Source organism: Scatophagus argus, chromosome 14, assembly GCF_020382885.2.
Source record: "Scatophagus argus isolate fScaArg1 chromosome 14, fScaArg1.pri, whole genome shotgun sequence".
Lineage (NCBI taxonomy): Eukaryota > Metazoa > Chordata > Actinopteri > Scatophagidae > Scatophagus > Scatophagus argus.
Genome location: NC_058506.1, coordinates 7,802,075 through 7,822,820, shown reverse-complemented (window position 1 = coordinate 7,822,820; position 20,746 = coordinate 7,802,075). Strand labels below are relative to the sequence as shown.

The following is a 20,746-nucleotide window of genomic DNA, read 5'->3' as shown; positions in this document are numbered from 1 at the left end:
ACTTTAATACATGCATCTGGAAATGTGCAGATGCCTTGTTCATCTTTATATAAATACATTTTCCTAATTTGGGGGTTTTAAATAATGCTTGTACAGATAATGTTGTTTTTTAATGGATAGTGTAGGAGCATAAGAAGCTCTTTTAACAAGGGCTTGAGTTATAGGATAGAACTAGGATTATGTGCATATGGGTCAGAGTTAGGAATTCTGTGCAGAGAGCTAAGGTCAAAGCTAGGGGTTACATGCAGTGAATGTAATCAATAAAATGTTGCCTCCAGCATCACAGTACTAATGCTTGTGAACATGTGTGTGTTTGCCCTGTGTGCTTCAGGGCCTTGAAATCCATCCAGCATTCCCTGTGCTCTCTGCTCATTGTGGACACACCAGGCTTTCAAAACCCCAGGCTGGTTAGGCGTGAGTGCAGCGCAACCTTTGAGGACCTATGCCACAACTACACCCAAGAACGTCTGCATGCCCTCTTCTATCAGCGGACCTTCGTTCAGGAGTTGGAGAGATACAAAGAGGTATGGACATGTGAAGTTTTATCCGCTGTGAATACATATGGCCTCATTCTTATTTGTCTCTTTCTTCCTCCTACCTTTTTCTCTCTACCTCTCTCTCCCTTTGTCTGCTACTCTCTCTCAGATATATCAGCTCCAATAGTGTATGTGTTCATATATCAGATACACCTTCCCTCCCAGCCGTCACAAGCAATGGCAAGCCGAGCTCATGTGTTAGACCGTCTCATTAGCGATGCCAGTCTTCACCTCTTCAGCTGAGATCAAAGTAAAGTCACTCACAAACGCCTTTGGGAGACACACCCAGCCGCACAGTAGCGGTGTTGCTCCCTGATGAAAGAGCTATTTTTCTTCTGCCCACTTGTGACTTGAAGCAGTGCTGGACCACAAAAAACTGGGCACAGTCATCCATTAGAATTTAAGGATAAATATGAAAGATATTCTTTCATTACTGACATAAATGCATCTATCCATTACTGCTGTCCCCACACTAATCTCAGAAACTTGGCTGGTAGCACACTAAAGTTAAGCAGAAATCCTGCGCATATTACCTTGAATATTGTGAACAAGAATCCTGGGATTTCCCGCCCACGTTCCCACCCACATTCCCACCCACATCCCATGCCTGGGGGGAAAGGGAATTGGAGTGAAATGAGTATTGCATAAATCTGTGGAGTGTAATTCTCTCTTGTTGGTGCATCTTGAAAATATAAGAAGCTGTGGAAGTGTCATTGAAAACTGGGTCAAACTCATTTAAAGCAGTACATAGTATCAGACAGGCAGGTTAAACTGTGATACACACAACAGGAACATGCCTAGTATTTTCAAATTAAATGGTGTGAGTGCTGAAACTGTGAGGATATTTTTTCTATTTCCTCTGCCTACTGACTTTCCACAGCAGAGAATGAAAATCATTTAGGCTGCTTCACATGCAAAGTCAACTCGAGCGTTGGCTTCTGTCACGGCCACACTATTAGGACTGCCAACACTTTCCCACATTTCCTGTGCTACCTGCACTTTGTCACTGTGAGCTACTGCATGCCTGTTTTGCTCCGGTGAAGGTAATTTAGTATATTTATTTCCACTTTATACCAGAAATGCTATTATCTGCAGCGGTAATGAAATTTTTTATAGTTTCCATTTACCTATAGGAAAAACAGTCTTCGTAAATGCCAAACGTTCTTGTTATTATAATAGATTTGTTGTGGCTTTTAGTTTTCTTGCATCTAATATGCCATTGTTTTTTCATTTCTGTATCCATAAAAATCTTCCCATCACCTTCACTAAATATACCGTGATAAAGGTGAATCAGGATTTTAAATTACTTGGAGGACTGGCACAGTGAGTGTACTTGAAGGACTGTCTCATCTGGTCCCAGTACCTGGGACTCAGCTGCAGCCGCTGAACTACTTTTATCATCAGTTAATCAAAGAAATATATTTTTTTTAATCCATCAGTTGGTCTGTTAAATGTCTGAAAATAGTTGGAATCATATGTATTAATCATTACAGCTCTGCTGCAGTGATGGATTACACCAGTAGTGTTGATAATCGCATTTATGAGAGGCAGAGTCATGTGGAGGTGATGTCTCAGGGTCATGGATAAGATAATATAAGATAAGATAAGATAAGATAAGATAAGATAAGATAAGATAAAATGTGTTTAATCCAACACCCTGAGGAGCATTGCATGCTGAAACAAATGTCAATTACTGAATGGCTTTTTAAACTCTAAGTAGATTTCTCTACTCATTTAGTATTAATATCCCCAATAACAGCAACAATTTTCTTTTGTTTTGCATCTTCACAAGTCATTGAAGTGTTTGTCAATCTGCCTGTCTTCCCACAGGAGAACATAGAGCTTGCTTTAGATGACACAGAGCCCAGCACATCTCTGTCTGTTGCAGTGGTAGACCAAGCCTCCAGCCAAGCACTGGTAAGTTCAATGTTTCAGTATTAAATGCGTTAAAATTTTCACGTACAAGTCAACAATGACTTTCATTTGAATACTTTTCACAACACTTAAGGATTTGCATCCCTTTCATGATCTATTTTAACATGGTAATCTCTGAACACAAATGAAGAAAATCTTTTAGCATCAGAAGGTTTCTTTTTTAAATATTGAAAGGTGTTTGGCAGAGGTTTAAAAGAGAGGGTAGGAGCAGGAAAAGAAAGGTTAGCGAATTGACTTCAAGAAAGAAAATCGATGTTTGGCCTTTGCAGCCTGTGATCTGCACCATGGAAACAAAGATGGCAGAGTTTAGAGAGTCATACATCACTTTAGTATAATTCCAAAGTGTTTGGTCTGAGTGCTTTACTTTATAAGGGGCCCACATTCTAATAGAAATGTCATCAGAAGCAGTGAACTGTAGTTCATCACACTAAAACCAAAGGGAAAGAAAACACTGATTCCTCAAAGTCATTTCTAAAGTCAACACCAAAGAACTGCTGCTTAGAATGAAAAAAGGTTTTGATCAAAGATTTTTTTTTTCTCTTTCAGTTTACTAGATATTTGTTTCCTCCTGTTATGGCTCAGATGTCAGTTATCACAAACAGTGTTGGCCGCCATAGCTGTCATGTCTCCTCCCAACTGATACTCTTCTGTGTTGTATTTGAAGTCAGAGTCGTGTGCACTGCAGATAAGGATGTCTCCAGTGTAACTTCCTGATAGCTGCTGAAACAGTTTTTGGTTTTGTGCTCCCAGGGTGGATTCAGCCATTAGCTATCCTAACCAAGCTGGCTACCTTAGTGCGGAGCTTATTGTCATCCACAAGACAATAGTGGCTTATTCTAAACGTCTTTGGACAAGGACTGCATCATTTAAACATTGAACGTTCTGAACAAAGCACAAAGACATATGTCTTTTGATTCTTGAAATGTTTTAAAATATAGCCCAGTAAAGTCCCTTTTTACCTGTTTGATATCATATCAAGGACGCAGACACACATTAACTTTACCCACACACTTATTCCATGATCATTGCTGCTGGAGTGCTTTTATTTTCTTCTCTGTGTTCACACTAATTGTAATACTAATTGTATTACTTTTTAATCTCTTACACCCTGCCATGAACTCTTTTTTTGTTTCCATTTAGATCAGAAGGAAAAGCTAAACTGATGATGCCATTATTGCAGCAACTGCTGGAGGGTACAGAGACTGAAAATGCTTTTGAAACTTTAATTTCTGATCCTATTATTGCTAGGCCCGTCACAACTGGCTCATACATACATTCACACAGTCCAGCACACAGCCTTTACTCATATTTAGTAGCAGGCAGTACTGAAGGTAACACTGACCATAAAGGCCAGGACGTTTCAGAATCTTTCAGAAGGTGGATAAAGAATAAAGACTGAAGACATATTAGTAAAGAGGGTCAAATCAGTATAACGAAAAATAAGACAAATTCGGGGCAGTCATTTTGGTGAGTCATTTATACTCATGTACTAATGTTCTCAAAGGACATAAGGTAGAACAGAACATTTTTGCGTCCACACTAGCGTTGCACTAAGGACCTTTGTGTGCATGTGCATCCGTGTTAATGTGACAGGTACGGACAGTGCGAACAGACGAGGCACGTGGCCTGCTGTGGTTGATGGAAGAGGAGGCCCTGCAGCCTGGGGGATCAGAGGAAACCCTGTTGGGACGTCTGTTTAGCTACTATGGACCTGCTGAGGGCGAGAGCAAAGGCAAGGAGAGGATGCACACAACCACAAACACAGACACACAAAGTCAGACTTGAAGCTAATACAAAGCATGGCAAACTCTCTACTCGACCCCCTGATAACTTCAGTGCATGCACCTAAAATTCTTATTTGAAAATTCCAGTGAGTCTTGTAAATAATAAGGCTAATATTAATATTTAATCAAAAATATAATTGACTTTATGTCAATAGCGATCACAGATGATGCATGGTGATAATTTTTATTTTTTAGATCACAGTCCTTCAGTGAGCTGTGTCATATTAAATCGTATTATATCACAAAGAGAGGTCTCTTCTTGTTGATGCAATAAATTGTGCACAAAGCTCTGACATGTTGATCAGTATCATACTGTAGGTAAGTCAGTTATATCCTTTCTATGTATGTTGTTAACAACTGCAACAACTGTTAGGTGTCAAGGTCATAATTTATGATAAATCTTCTAGTAGAACTAAAAAATAATGGGCGAAATGTCATTTCAGCCTTTTCTTTCTCTTTTATATTTCAGCATTTCTCTCTGGTTTATCACTCTGATATCTTTGAGAGTCTACCACATCACGTTTGAGTCAGACAGTTCACACTCCAGTACCGTGAATTTGAACATTTCACACTAAAACTGCATGGACAGACAGATATGTCCCTTTAACAATTAGTCTGAGCACAGATTGTATTTTATTATCACTGGATGAGTAACATCTATGCAGGTTTGTGACAGACTGTACACACCAAAAGATAAATCGTCTCACTCTGAACCCTTCTGACAGTCAGTATAAACATTTTCCTGAATTCTTCTGAAGAATTCTGATCATTTTTGTCATGTCTTTGCACATGAACCTCACACTACCTTTAACATTTACACCAGGTCACACTTTCCTCTTGAAGAGTGAAAAGGAAAATCATTTCCTGCTGGGCCACAGTCATGGAACTGACTGGGTGGAGTACAATGCCTGTGGGTGGCTGAACTATGCCAAGCAAAATCCTGCCTCCATCAATGCTATGAGCCTCCTGCAGGACTCCCAGAAGTAAGCATCACACAGGAAGGGACTATTTTTTGGGGGTTGTGACATGAAGTATTACTCAAGTGGATTTCTACAAATCTTAAGGAAGACCTTTGTTAGGCCTTTATTAGCCCCGCACTGTGGAAATTCACAAGGCTAAAGGAGTGTGTCTCTTGCAGAAAGATCATCAGCTCATTGTTCATGAGCCGAGTGGGTGGAGCCACTGTTCTGTCAGGTTCCATTGCAGGCCTTGAAGGTGTTTCCCAGCTGTCCTTGCGACGGGCCACTAGCATGAGGAAGACCTTCACCACAGGGGTGGCTGCTATCAAGAAGAAGTCCTTGTGCATCCAGATAAAGCTTCAAGTGGTGAGAGGAGAGGATAGAACTAATCAGTCAGTCAAACTTTGTTTTCATGTGTTTGTCTACCCATACTAGCCAGCATGCTGAGAATAAACATGTCAGTCCACAGCTTTCTTCGTTAATCGGTTTGCTAACAGGTTTCTGGGGAATTTGACAGGTGAATGTTATGAGTTTATCAATGCTCATAGTTGTGAATTTGTATTATAGTGTACTTTGAACCTCATAGTGGTCACAGATTGCTTAATGCACTTTTAAAGGAAATGGATGGGACCAAGGCCAGTAATTGGCTTGCACTCAGATTAGATAGATCTGAAAATTATATTAGGCCTGGTATTAATGTACTATGAGAACAGTTCTGCAGCTGTTTTGCTTTTAATCTTATTGCTTGACAAAAGCATCTTTATTGGATGATTTTGTAAAACCCCAGTTTATGTTCACAGCCAATTTAACTACAAGCTATGCTGTTTTTAAAACTCTCATTTTTCTACAATGTTTGCACATGGCATTATTTCACCAAATCAATTATTATGATGTGATATTAGGATTAGAATGTTAACTTTGTGGTGTGGACTCATCCAGCATAATAATTCTGAGGAATACTGGGCTGTTTGTTCCCCAGCCTGAAATTTAAGTAGCAGCAGCCAATAAATAAGTAAATAAAAAATAAATAAATAAAAATAATAGTAATAAATAATAATAAATAATAGTCCTTTCTCGCAACAGCTAACATGACCTTTGGAAAAGAAAAGAAATCAAAAATATATTTTTCTCAATACAAATTGGTAAAAACTGAAAGCCATTAGTCTTACATGGAAATCAACATTAAGCTTTTGCATTATACAGAATAAAGAAACGGGTGTGCATGTCAGGTCCAGCATAGCAGTTGGTTGTTTTAAGTAAAGAAGTTAAGCAACTGATTACATAGAGGAAGATATAATGTATTTGGTGCCGGTCTGTGCTCCACCCTGCTCTGTCTTTTCCAGGATGCTCTCCTTGATGTGGTGCGGAGGTCCAGGATTCACTTTGTTCACTGCATGTTGCCCAAGGCAGATGCCCTTAAGGCTCTGAGTGGATCCCTGTTCAAAGGAGGAGAATGTGAGGCTCAAGGGGAGCCAGGAGATCCCAGCTTAATGCAGCTGGATGTAGCCCTGCTCCGCGCTCAGCTGCGTGGCTCCAAGCTGCTAGATGCTCTTCGGATCTACAGGCAAGGTGAGGCAGCTGCATAAATCTATACTAAGGGACAGGCATAGAAACTCAGGTCTTCTTGTCCAAATGTGTTTGAAAAATAGAACTAACAAAAATCTGCTTGGTGAGAACCCCTTCCAAAAATATCTATTACACTGAACACTGCCGGAATATAATGTTGTTATTCAATATCGACCTTCGCAGGTTACCCGGATCACATGGTGTTCTCTGAGTTCCGGCGACGCTTTGATGTGCTGGCACCGCACCTCACCAAGAAGCACGGGAGGAATTACATTGTGAAGGACGAGAAGAGAGTAAGTGAATCAGCGAGAGAGGAAAAATGCACAGCTCCGCCTGTGCCCATGCACAGCCAAGATTAATGTTGTGAGGAGGCAGCTTCATTACATCTGCCCCTGATTTGTCAGCAGCCAACTGACAGAGAAATAAACCCTCATTCATCAGAGCCATTGTAATGATCTAATCAACTTAACCTTATCAGTTTTAACAGTTTTGTGCCTTTGAAGGTATTTTACTGCATTCTAAATCAAAAATAAGTATTCACGTAGATACACTTATCTTTTGTAATATAGGCACTGGGAACAGGCTATTAAGGTTTCTTCCTGTTGCACTGACAGTTTGGATGCTTTACCTCTTTAGAGCTTGTTTTAGATTTATGGATTATGACAGTGAATGCTAAATAAATAAATAAATAAATAAAAACAACTTGAGAAGAAGTTGTGAGTTTTCTTCCTAAAGGTTCACTAACAGTGAGGATGTGCTGTGCATTGGTGCATTGGTTCCCTGCAAAAAGTGCAACCAGTTGAAGTGCAGTAGAGAGAAAAAGGATACAAAAGTTTGTTTCTAGAGAGAAATGAGAGAGAGAGAGCGAAAGAATGGGGTTAAGAAAGAGAAAAGCTCTTTTCCCCTGTGTCTGTGCACCAGGGCTGAGTTTCTGTGGAAACACGGGCAAACAAAAGCCCCTCAGTGCTCGTAGTAAACCTCTCCTAGTGTAATCTAGATGTGGTCTTTCAGGCTGGAGGCTCAAGTAGAGAGAAGAGGCTGAGACAACAATATGTCTACAATATACACAGGCTGATAGATGGACAGGGAGAGGCTTCAGGCTGGCCAGTGGTATACCTCTGCATAGATTTTATATAATCAAAGCTACAGCAGGGCCATGACTATGAGGGAGGCCATAAGGAATAAGCCAGGAGCAGATGGATTTGTGGTCGAGCTTGCACCCATGTTAACTGACTTATTTTCAAAACAAAGTCCAACCAGGAATTTGATGTGATAGAAGAGAGGAAACGACACTGAACAACTGTGGACTACTGAAGTGTTGCAGTGTCAGTACAAGTTCCCACTGGATCCAGCAGTTGAAAGACTTAAGCGAGTGTGTGTGTGTGTGTGTGTGTGTGTGTGTGCATGTGTGTGACTGTGTGCCTTTACCCAGGCTGTGGAGGAGCTATTGGAGTCCCTGGATTTGGAGAAGAGCAGCTACCACATGGGTGTGAGTAGGGTGAGTAATACCACCACATCTCAAACAAATGAACAGCTTTAATATGAAGAAAAACCTTTGCTGTGAATCGCTGCCAGTATCACTCCTCTTAAAGCTAAGTACATGGCCATATCCTTGTATTCTTTTTAAAGACACTTGCTGTCTGGGGGAGTGTGTCTTTCATTAAATCCGTCCCTCTCTGAGGTTTGTTTTGTCATCCTCTTTTGGAGAGTTGCCAAGCCTTACCCCTTCTCCCACTCTTTTAGCTAGTGGCAACCCGAGATGCATGTCTCTTCCCTGCCCAACTGTGTGACCCTAATTCCCTCTTTCTTTTCAGGTCATTAGAGCAAATTCTCGCAGCTGATGGCCCTTTTTGTTTTTCACCATGACTGTTGTAAAGCTATCACAGTAAACAATGTCTGGCGCGCTGAGATCTAATCCTATCAGCTGAAAAAGTGGCCATCAGCCAAGAAGGAAATCGACAGAAACAGTAACGTTAAAACAGTGGAACTTATGCTCCCAGATATGTGCGCTGTGCAGAGTCCTTTTAAAAACACATGACACAAAAATGGTTTGGAGGCAGCTTCACATGGTGCCGCACTTTGGAGTGTGAAATGGACTCAGAAGTTGACAAGCACAGTTGGCCATTCACAAAGCGTTCCTGTGGCTTCCTAGCAACCTGCCTCACTTGCATGCCAATTACACCAGCCTCAAATAACCGTATAGCAGTTTAAGTGTTTCAGCTCTCGACAGGATACAATCTGCCATTAGAGACAGCCACACGTCTAAAACCGGCGTTGCTGTGTACATTTTAGAAAGTGCCACATCCGATGGTGATGAAAAACAAATAGCTTCTACCCATCCAGACTAAGCGATTTGAAGAGCATTATTCACTGAAGTCATTTGATGCGTCACTCCTTCCGACTGGTTTGCAGATGCCCCCCTCTGAAGCTGCTCAATCATTTCCACCTTCTGCTTTGTTAACAGATCACATATTATAATTTAGAAAGCACTAGGACTTGTGTAGAGAGACCTTGAGAGGAGACAGTTCATCATCCATCCATTTTAATAGCTAGCTGCCATCATATCTGGAATGCATTCACATCACTTAATCCCTCTGAAGTACAGACAGGCAGTGACGTGATCTGATTTCTATTGGCTGTTTACCTGTGTTTTACCTTTGGCCCAGATTAGATGTAGACAAGGCTGATTGTCTGAGATAATAACTTAATCACAGCTTTCTCACTTAGATTAGACTCACTTGTCCGTGGATTACACTGTTTCTTATTGATTTGCTGCTTCGGTGCACTTATTTACTTTTTAACTCCGTTCTGTTTTTATTTTGCTCTTGTGCTTCATACGAAAGTAAGACCTCCAAATCTAATTTCCCCCTAGCTAAGATAAGCATTACATGATCGTGAAACTTATGATGTATGACCAGTTTGTTGAAACTTATGGTATGAACTCTTCCCTTCATTCATATAATTTATTGATCTCTGCTTTTAGAAGGGATGGGAAACAAAAGATTACTTGTGAGACTGTCAAGTGATAAATATACCAGAAGAAATAAAAGATGGTTAACAGGAAATAAGATAAATAGAGTTAGAATACAATTAACCTGTAGCTCATTAAGTGCCATTCCATATGGTACATGTCTCACATTTCCAAGTGGTATTAGTACTGCTGTCACAGAGACAACTAGAACACTAATGGTAGCAGTCAGAAACAAACACTGACATTTGTATATTATCTTAATAAGCCGTAAATGTTTTCCATATAATAAGGTAATTAAGAAGAAGTAGGATGATACATTACCATTTATTATTTTATTTAACTGATTTGTTTGCCTTGTTACTTATTTAGGTTGTTAGGCCTGTTGATGATACATATTGTGTGTTTGCATCTGGATGTATAGGTTTGATTTTGTATTTTGGTTTGTTTGGTGCTTATTGTTTTTGTTTGTTTTCTGGCAAGTTTTGGTATCGTTTTTATTTTGTTTTCTTGCATTTTCAATTCTTGCATCCTTTACTATTAATAATATGTGTGTTTTTGTGTTGCTCTAGTTGTTCTTCAGAGCTGGCACCTTGGCTAAGCTGGAGGAACAGAGGGATGAACAGACCAAACGAAATCTATCCCTGTTCCAAGCTTCCTGTAGGGGCTACCTGGCACGGCAAGCCTTCAAGAAGAGAAAGGTAGGCAAGACCTCACACAGAGAGAAACGGCTTAGTCTTAGGTTAAAGTTAGTCCAAGCCCCCAAAATGCCAAGGATATGTTCATCTAAATTCATTAAGTATGTACAGTATTTATCTGTCACACATTAAATCAAAATCTTCACTCAAATGAGAGAAAATGGAATAGATTCACTTAATTTTGTTGCAAGATGCAAATTACACATGCAAAAAATAAATGTGATACTTGCAAAGGCGGTCAGAGTAAGTATCAAGGTCAGTTTTATTTGATGGGCTGTTCTTTAATAAAACAGGTGAAGAATGTGAGCTCCAGAGGCCTTGTTGCCTAGGAGTCCACCGGGAGTTGAGAGTTCTTGGCTTAGAACTAATTTTATTGCCAGTTTGCTCTGCTTTGGGGTAAATCTAACCAGCTCTGCTGTAAATCTTCAACTAATTATAAATGTGTTCCTTAAATCCATCACCCTTCCCCTCTTCATCCTTTACTGTAATCCATACAATCAGCTCCCTCCAGGGGGATGTTTGATAGTGACACGTCCATTTATGTTGCATTTTATCAAGCTGCTCCCCTTTAATGCAGCCTCATCCAATGTGCTGCTGACTCAAGCTCTTATCTGCTCCAGCTGTCTTTCATTTTTCTACCAGCACCGCGATGGGTCCATCTCTCTGGACCTCATACATGTCCTCTTGTGATGTATGGAGCCCTGCAGTCCTTCTCCCTCGCTGTGATTACTATTTAAGTGAATGGGCTTTGGCTGGCTAGTGATGAACCAGCAGAAACAGAATCAACACTGCTGCTCTACAGCAGTGTGATGTGCTATTACTAAGTAAATATCTCTTTTCACTGGTATCATATACCAGTGAAAAAAAATACTATTAAATTGTCATCTTTGAAAAAAAAAAGGTAAATCAGTATGACTTTTTATATTACTGGACTTCCAGCTCTCTTCAGTTATTAGAGTTTGAGTAATGGATGATGGTAGAAAATGTGGATCCAAGAGAGGGCAGCTTATTTTTCCTGATAAGTTCAAAGGTCATTATTCACGCAGTGAAGCAGGCTAAGCGCTTGGTCCATAATCTGCTTGAACATGAAGAAAATCAACTGAAAGAAAACCATTCAAAATTGCTAAGCGGCTGTACAATTACAAAATTCATTAGCAAGGAGGCCATTTTTTTCCCCTCTGCCTCCATATGTCTCCCGTCTTCTGCAAACGTATCTACAGTATAATAGAAAGCTAAGACTTTATTTCTTTTATTTTCTATTTTATCTTTTTTTATCTTAATATTATTGCTCTTATGCTCTATACTTTAGATTAGAAGGGTAAAATGTACCATGCAAACATGAATGTGATGAGAGCCACCATAAAGTCTATCACCTGGACAGTGTTTGAGTGTAGAGGCTTATTTAAACTGTGCATATTACCTACAAACACAGTTTAACTCAAAAAATAATAAATAAAATTCACAAAACTTAATTTATCCCCAGTGGGGTAATTAAAAGCACTGGTATCTCAACAAAATTGAATTATGAATTAAGATACATTTCAAGGACCGGTTGTCTAATTTTCTGAAATGTCCATAATATGTGGTCAGGTGAGGATTGATATCATTGCCGTATGTATACGGTAAATAAGAAACTATTGCCAGCATCTGATTATATAAAGTTAGCACACAGACTAGAGGGAGGGTGAGACAGCTAGACTGGCTCTGTCCCTAGGCAACAAAATCTGCCTAGTGATTGCACAGAGCCAAGAAGTAGTTTGGCACATAACTTCCTGTGAAACCACTATGTTTTGATTTTACACTTAGGATGAAACAAACAGACTGTGTTAGGTAGTGAGTTTTAGAAGTGTTGGTAGGCGGTTTTTTTTGTTACCTTTGGACAGGTCCGGGCAAGCTGTTTACCCCTGTTTGCAGTCTATGAGCTGAGCTAACTGGCTGCTAACTGTAGCCTTATTGGCATCAATCTTCTCATCTAACTCTCGCCAAAAAAGTGAATACTAATAGCAAAATTAAAATTATTATTCCCCAAATCCTGTTTTCCCCTTATGAATTTATAAATTGTGTAATTTCCACTGTGTAATTAAAATAACGTCTGATAATATCAGAGGATGACAGATCACTGATAAGATAGTTGGATAAAAAAGCCATTCAGGCTGAGCTATGTGTAAACACACAGCACGAGGGCCCATTCTGCTTCACTGCAGCTTGATGAAATGAAATAGTCCAAGCATGCATTGTCAAACTCAGTCTTTGCAAAAATGCAATGATTTGACAAGTCATAATCTTAAAAATCTCAAAAACACCAAACAAAGCTTTTAACATTATTTCAGTCAGTATCTGCGGCATCAGATTGAAATGTGAACAAGCACAGAACAGTACAGAAATCAGACAATTTGGTCTGCTTCACCTTGCTTTCCTCTTTTTTCAGCTACAGCTTAAACAAGTACAGTATGCTGGATTTATAACTAAGCAACTGTTACGTGTATAGTTTGCAGTAAAGTTCTGTCTGGCAATGATTGCCTGAAGGGCGTTGTTTCCCGCTGAATCTCATTCTTTTTATGTTACACCTGATTCAATCAGCAGACACCAAAGTCATGGAAGAGAAGCGGGGCTGTGGTGGATTAGTGAGTGATTTTCATCTCCCCTTTTCTCCATGTAAAAGATTTGCCGAGTATGTTGCTTTTCAATCTTAGAATAATCATCATATAATAGCATCCAATTGCGCCCTTGCTGTTACCCTGTTATCCCCTTGTGAAAATTGATTGGGCTGCATTGCCTCTTGCACTGTTTGAAGTATCCAGTCTTAGCAGCTACAGTAGATGATAATTTGCCTCTGAAACAGTGCGGATGAGTTCTGCTGAAGCCTCCTCCTGGTTGATGTATATGGATGTGACAGAAAGTCACAAGTTCCCTTGATTGATATTTCCTGGCATGTTACCCTTGTGAAACTGTGCCAAGCCCATGTGACATTAAATGACAAAAACCACAATTTTTATTGTCTCCTCCCCTCCCCCTCCTTTCAGCTGTCTCCTCAAAGGGACAACCTGACATTTTAAAAGTCTGTTATTTTGCCTCAACAGGCACTTATTGCATTGGGAGTTTTGTCCTTTAGGTACCCTACAAATGTATATCTTTTTTGTTATTTACATTGAAATCAGTGTTAAGCAGTATGCATAAAGATTTAACCTGGTATGACAGTATCTATTCATTTGAATCCTTTTCCTTTCATTGTAACAGTGCTCACTGAATTTTAAGATATAAGAGAGGGGATTCTAAAGGATATCACATTTATTTGAAACATGCAGACCCATAGTTCCATATTGATGACACATGAATACCTCTCACTGTTAAGATGTGGATGCGCTCTGCATCGATGTGATGTCTTTGTATAGTGTGAACATGGTGATGTGTTTTTAAAGCAATGCTAAGTAACAGCATATAGTTTTTGAAAAGTATTTTCAAAGTATTTTTCATTATATTAGCCTGGCTTGGTGGAACATTAAGGTTCCTGACTTGGCCATACATGTATTCAGAGCTGCTATCCCTTTTTAGCAAGGCATTATTTTATGTTGCGGGCTCAAAGTTATATCAGTCAGTCATACATCACAGCACTCAGATGTCTTCATGTTTACAGACCTGCTTGCATACACAAACACACAGTATATGTGGAATTGTGAGGGCGAGAACAGGAAACATGTTTTTGCCTTGATATTGGCTCACCACGCTAATTCACATCTCTCAGTTTTACAGTTGTCACATCCTCTTAATGTGTTATGAATACAAAATGTTTATCCACGGTGTTCATTTAGCAAATCTTTTCGTTTGTTTTCTATTCCTTTTAGACTAAATATGACAAGTGAAACCGGTTTAAATCTTCTGTCAGAGATTTGCTGCATTTTGCTCCATGTAAAGGCTTTCACTGTGTGACAAATCCTAATTGGTCATAGAGAGTACCTTCAGGGTGAAATGTACCTGATGCTGAGAATTGTGTTGTTCTAATTGGGTTTGCCCATAATCTGCTGCTGCTGCTAGAGAGCCTCATGCATAAGCAGCATGGAAAATGTGTAATACTTGGAATTAGCTGCCAACATGTTTGATTTAATTAATCAAAAATTAGCTTCCAGGCTTGGAACACACTCTGCTGAAACTCTCCAGAGGAGGTTGGCAAGTCCTGGGATAGCTGCTAGCCCATACACAGGCAATGTAACACAAGAATGAGGAATGAAATGTTTTTCAAATATTCTCAGCAGTGCTGTGGATGATATGGTAGCAGTAGATGAGTTGTGTAAAGCACTTATTCCAGTGAGTAATTAAGATTTTTCTAATTTTCTGGAACTGTTTCTGGGACTGACTTCTGGACATTGCCTCTCTATCATACACTGCATACGAACCATGTGTTTCTATATATTGCATTTAACACCATATGCTCAGATATTGCTACAGTAAGGCTGTTATTATCTCTGTTGACTATGAAGCATTTATTTGTATTGTACAATCAATTTATAGATACTCTCACAAGTACTTACATTAATATTTCACTTGCTCAATAATGTGTATCTCTGTGTGTGAACACTACAACAAACACTTGTTCCCCTTTAGTGAACACCCTTCTTTGTATTTATGTTTAGATTCAGGATCTAGCAATCCGTTGCATCCAGAAAAACATCAAGAAGAACCGCGGTGTGAAGGGCTGGCCATGGTGGAAGCTCTTCACCACAGTCCAGCCCCTCATTAAGGTCCAGCTCACTGAGGAGCAGATGCGAAGCAAAGACGTGAGCAGACCTTTCTGTCTGATGCACCCAACTTTATAGATTCCTCCAAAACCTGCCACTGCAGCTCTGAACTTTCTGCTTTTATTTATTAATACTGCTTATAATATTAATATGTCACAGTTTTACCTGTAATATTACCTGTAACCTATAAAGCTATGTTCTCTACTCCAGGAGGAAATACAGCAGCAGAAACTGAAGCTTGAGAAGGTGGAGAAAGAGCGAAATGAGCTAAGACTGAACACGGATGGACTGGAGAGCAGGGTGGGTCCCTTTGCATGCTGGGAGGATGGTGTTTGATGATGTTTTTTCGATTAAAGATTTGATTATAATTTTTGTGTTACACCCTGTGTGACTGTGTGTGTGTGTTTGTGTCCAGATTGCAGACTTGTTGGCAGAACTAGCTGATGAGAGAAGCACTAGTGAGTCAGCATCCCAGTTGCTGGAAACCGAAACATCAGAGAGACTCCGCCTGGAGAAGGACTTGAAGGATTTACAGGCACATATACACACTGATATTAAGACACACTGGAAAACATAATATTTCAAAAATTCAGATATGAGTGTCTGACAGGCTCTTCTTTGATTGAATGTGCACACAGGCTAAGTTTGATGCCATGAAGAAGCAGTTAGAATCACAGGAAATGGAGGTGATGGAAGCTCGGCTCATGAAAACATCAGAGCTCAACGGGGAGATGGACGATGATGAAGATGATGCTGGTTAGTTGAATTAGAAACTGCTTAGGGTTGACACCACAGGCACCAGAGACTGTCAGCCATCCATATATTTAATTCTAAGGCCAATATTTGAGGAAGAATAAAATTTGAGGACATGCAGTGACTTCTCCTTCTCTATGGAATCTCAATCTTGGCCATCAGTGTTTTTAAACATTTGTTTTCAATTCCTTAATTAATTGTAGTCTTTGTGACACTGGCGACAGCTTGCCTTCGCCTGCCTAATGGGCATGTCAGCTCAGGTCAGAAGCATAATTTGCTGAACAGCTCATACCAGCATTATGTGCACAGTTTGAAAAATCTCTCTTAGACTAATTGTAGCTGCGGGAATTAGTGGCTTTGTTCAACTGTTTCAGCAGGAGACATGGCAGTGAGACTTCTTTCATAATGCTATTAGTAAGTATATTTTCAAAATTTGGGATTTGCTGCAAGGGGATTAAGATGTTCCCTCCGAGGCATACAACTAATGCCTGCTGCTGATTGGTCTCCACCTGCTGGGTAAGAGAGCTCCCGCTGAGAGCATATTGTCCGTGAGACTTTTTTTTTTTCTTTTCTCCCACCCCCTCTTTCAACCCACCTCAGCAGACAAGCCATTACAGAGCATATCAGAATTCTTAGATGAATGAGAAAATAATCGTTGGGATCAGAGCCGGTGGCCCTGCAAGTTGTCATTATGCTATATATATGCTAATGAGCAGCACTGATGGAGGAGACGGTGTTGCCGTGTGAAGGAGAAATGGACAGCCTCTAAAATGATAAGGCTTGAAAATGAACCTGAACCCGAATGTCTGCTTGGCCACTGTTATAGTTCTGATAGCCTCTGACAGCTCCAGAATTAGGGTCGGCTAAGAACTGCGGAAAGTGCCACTTAGACATGCCCGTCTCTAACTACTATTGTGGTGTGCTCTGAATTCTTACCTCAGGTTTATTCAAGATTAGAGTTGAGACACAGGGACTGCTTTGCAGTTTCCTGTTGAGTCTTTTGACCTTATAAGGTCGTGATTTTATGAAAGAAGTTTTAATTACAGAAAGTTTAGTTTGTTTCTGCTCTGGACTGAGATAATCATCACAGCCAGTGCACTGCACTCCTTTCTCCACAATATCAATCATTTCTGAGCTTTTGAGCCTTTTCATCTGTAAACCCTGCTAGGCCTGCATTAAAGGCAGGAGACACCCAAATGTCACACAGACATTTCTGATTTCTACACCTTATCCTTTAGGAGGTGAGTGGCGGATAAAATACAATCGAGCCATTCGTGAAATGGACTTCACCAAAAAGAAACTCCAGCAAGAGTTTGACGACAAACTGGAGACGGAGCAGCAGGGCAAAAGACATCTTGAGCGAAAGGCAAGAAACTTTTTTATGATATTAAATGACTGAACAAATCAAGCTTTTAATGTTTGTTGTGTTACTTGTGACTAGTTGTTATAGAAATATAATGATAATTATACACATATACATAATAAAAGAATAATAATGATGTTTCCATGTGTTTGTGTGTGTATGTGTGTGCACCGTGCAGCTGGCTGATTTGCAGACAGATAATGAGGATATGCAGCGCTCTGTTCAGCAGCTGAAGAAAAAGTGCCAGAAACTGACAGCAGAGCTGCAAGACACCAAACTACACCTGGAGGGCCTACAGAGCCGCAACCATGATCTGGAGAAGAAACAGAGGAAGTCAGTTTCAGTTTCTTTTTCTGTTTGTCTGTTCTTCTCTCTTATGTACACACATTACAGAGAAATACTGCTCCTTGCCAGGCCAGGCACAGACACTGACCCACGGTAGAACACTAACATTTTCTTTAATTTGAATAGTTACTGAAATGTTCCGTAATCTGTGGAATTGCATTAGCTGAGAAAATGATTCAGACTTTAAGCACTTGAGAAGCTATCGTTGTGGCAGAATGTGATCTCTCCCTTGTGGCTAATTGAAGATGCTCTGTGGGTGAAATTATTTTCGGCTGCGCTTCAGAGAGAAAAACAGGGAATTACAGCGAGCTGACAGCATGAAACACTTAGCTGTTAAGTTCACTAACCATAAGTGTTCCTGCCCTAGACAATTGAAGAAAACATTTTGCACATTATTACAACCCAATTGTAAGTTGATGGCTAATGGAAAGGGATAAAAGTGGAGGCTGACACAAAGGTAATGCTGAACGGATGCTGGGCTCTGTGTTGAGGACGGCCTTCTGAGCTCAAAAGCTCTGAAGTAACAGGAATCAGCTGGCTCAGTATTTCATTATGTTCATACACAACTGCTTTGTGTCACTTCTCAAAACCAGGACAATTTACTGTATGTTGACAAAGGACTTATTGTACCAGGTTTATCCACTACATCTGCTGTAGCCTTCAACCTTCTCAACAGCTCAGTACTATGAAACCATAGTCTTGTGTACAACCAACATTTTGGTTGTGTATCCATGTGTGTGTGTGTGTATTTGTGTGCGTTCCAGATTTGACTTGGAACAGAACCAGGCTCAGGCTGAGGTACAAAGAGAAAGGAGCCAGAGGGAGAAGCTGGTTCGAGAGAAAGACTTATTGACTGGTGAGATGTTTAACCTCCGCCAGCAGCGGCAGGTAAGCTACTCAGATGTACTCTGATGTCCTCTCTCAAGGACCACATGTCTGATCTCCCTCCTCTCTGCCTGACATAACTGGGCTGGTCCAGATGTGTGCTTCACTGTGTCTCTATTCCACCTACAGGACAAGGACATTGAATTGTGCGCTGCAAATATGAAGGTGCAGCAGCTGGAGGCAGAGCTACAGGATCTGTCCTCCCAGGAGTCTAAGGATGAAGCCTCACTGGCCAAGGTCAAGAAGCAGCTTCGCGACCTGGAAGTCAAGGTGAAAGACCAGGAGGAGGAATTGGACGAACAGGCAGGAACCATCCAGATGCTGGAGCAGGTACAGGGTGGTGCAGATTCGGTATTTCATGCCAGTATGGAAAAATCTGCTTCTGTCAGGCGTTACAGTGTTTTAAACTCTAAATTCTATAATTGTGTAAGTCCCAGACGAGACGAAAAGGTTTTTCTACCATAATATCCTTCAAAAGTACCATAATGTATGAACATTTTGTTTAAGAAATAATTTTTAGACAGCTCTGTCTCTCATTTTTGACAGATGGTAGATATCTCATTTTGGAAGAAAACTGAAGATTCTTGCTTGATTTGTGCCTTTATTTTATGCTTCATTATATGCATGTCATTATCATGTACACAGGCCAAGTTGCGGCTTGAGATGGAGATGGAGAGGCAGAGGCAGACCCACTCTAAAGAGATTGAGAGTAAGGATGAAGAGGTCGACGAGATCAGGCGTTCCTGTAGTAAAAAGGTGGGTTCTGTTCATTTTCACTCTTACATTTCAGCAAAGTTTCGTCATATATAGTTTCTCTATCTTGGACTACCATTTAATCAGGTCAAAGCAGCACTGAGAGACAAACATTAGTATTCACAAATGTGTTGAAGTTCAATAGACTTCACGCATCGCCCAAAAGTTCTCCAGTTTCTTATTTCAAGTTCTTGGTGGTTTTCGGGGTCCCGTGTGGTATACAAATATCCTGTAGTCATCAGAAGAAAGGTAACAAATAGCCCTCCAGTCACATATTATCATGAAAGAAGAACAAGCACAAAGACAGCTGAAAATCTTACATACACCCAACACTATACATGCATGTTAATAATGAACAAATACAAATCAGAATCCAATGTCTGTATTTGTATCTATACTGTAAGTGGAAGTTGATAACAAAATATATTTTGAAAGCTATGCTGAGGGTAGCAGATCTGCTCAGGGGGAACCCCTGTGTCTTTGTTCGCAATAGCAGCCATGTCTAACAGGACGGTGGATGTTGTGTTATGTCTGACTTTGTTTATCACTGATCATCTGTTGCTACATCCTGACATGCTGCTCATGTGTCCTGCAGCTGAAACAGATGGAAGTGCAGCTGGAGGAGGAGTATGAAGACAAGCAGAAAGTGCTGCGTGACAGGAGAGAGCTGGAGTCCAAACTGCTGAACACCCAGGACCAGGTACTTACATCACTCTGTGTCTGGTCTCTTTCAGTGCTGTAGAGTGTGCGCAATTTAGTCTGGGCCCCTTGTTTTGATTGGGAATAAACTGCTTTTGAGTCTTGAGAGGTGCCATGGTTTTAGAAGGGGAAAAGAAAAATAGGGTATGTGTAATAACACAGCTTTGTCATTCAGGTGAGTCAAAGGGATGTGGAGACAGAGAAGAGGCTGAAGAAAGATCTGAAGAGAACCAAAGTCCTTCTGGCTGATGCACAGATTATGCTGGACCATCTGAAGAGTAACGCCCCCAGCAAGAGGGAGATCGCCCAGCTCAAAAATCAAGTATGGTGGTCTGAAACTGTGATACAACAGAAAACACATTTTCAATTCAGAGCATAAAAATCATGCACTGATTGTTAATCTTAATTTCTCTGCATATCCAGGATGTAGTCTTGATCTTGGCCCACTAACGTTTGTCCCTCACCTCCTCTCCGGTATTTTTTTCTTCCACCTGTTTCTCACAGCTGGAGGAATCAGAGTTCACTTGCGCAGCTGCAGTGAAGGTTCGAAAGAGCATGGAGATTGAAATAGAGGACTTACATATCCAAATGGAGGATGTGGTTAAGACTAAGATGTCGGTGAGTTTTGATCTCTTTTGGCTATGTGTCCAAAAGGTGCAACATATGCATCAAGGTTATTATTATTAAGGTTATATTATTATATTTATTGTCGTGTTGCAATGCAGGATTGCACAATAAAATCTAAGTTGCAGCCCCTTCATACTACACA

At 40.3% G+C, this 20,746-nt stretch overlaps 1 protein-coding gene across 1 annotated transcript in view; it reads left to right on the top strand.

Moving 5' to 3' along the window:
• myo18aa (myosin XVIIIAa) overlaps positions 1-20,746 on the top strand; it is a 54,599-nt gene that overhangs the window by 19,810 nt on the left and 14,043 nt on the right. The window contains exons 12-32 of the mRNA XM_046411326.1: positions 332-524; positions 2,367-2,453; positions 4,065-4,203; positions 5,079-5,238; positions 5,394-5,580; positions 6,558-6,783; positions 6,964-7,073; positions 8,213-8,278; positions 10,321-10,449; positions 15,075-15,218; positions 15,390-15,479; positions 15,595-15,714; positions 15,818-15,935; positions 17,171-17,298; positions 17,474-17,628; positions 18,405-18,528; positions 18,655-18,855; positions 19,171-19,281; positions 19,874-19,978; positions 20,153-20,299; positions 20,482-20,595. Coding sequence (XP_046267282.1) covers positions 332-524; positions 2,367-2,453; positions 4,065-4,203; positions 5,079-5,238; positions 5,394-5,580; positions 6,558-6,783; positions 6,964-7,073; positions 8,213-8,278; positions 10,321-10,449; positions 15,075-15,218; positions 15,390-15,479; positions 15,595-15,714; positions 15,818-15,935; positions 17,171-17,298; positions 17,474-17,628; positions 18,405-18,528; positions 18,655-18,855; positions 19,171-19,281; positions 19,874-19,978; positions 20,153-20,299; positions 20,482-20,595 — 2,854 coding nt within the window. The remainder of the gene's footprint in view (positions 1-331; positions 525-2,366; positions 2,454-4,064; positions 4,204-5,078; positions 5,239-5,393; positions 5,581-6,557; positions 6,784-6,963; positions 7,074-8,212; positions 8,279-10,320; positions 10,450-15,074; positions 15,219-15,389; positions 15,480-15,594; positions 15,715-15,817; positions 15,936-17,170; positions 17,299-17,473; positions 17,629-18,404; positions 18,529-18,654; positions 18,856-19,170; positions 19,282-19,873; positions 19,979-20,152; positions 20,300-20,481; positions 20,596-20,746) is intronic.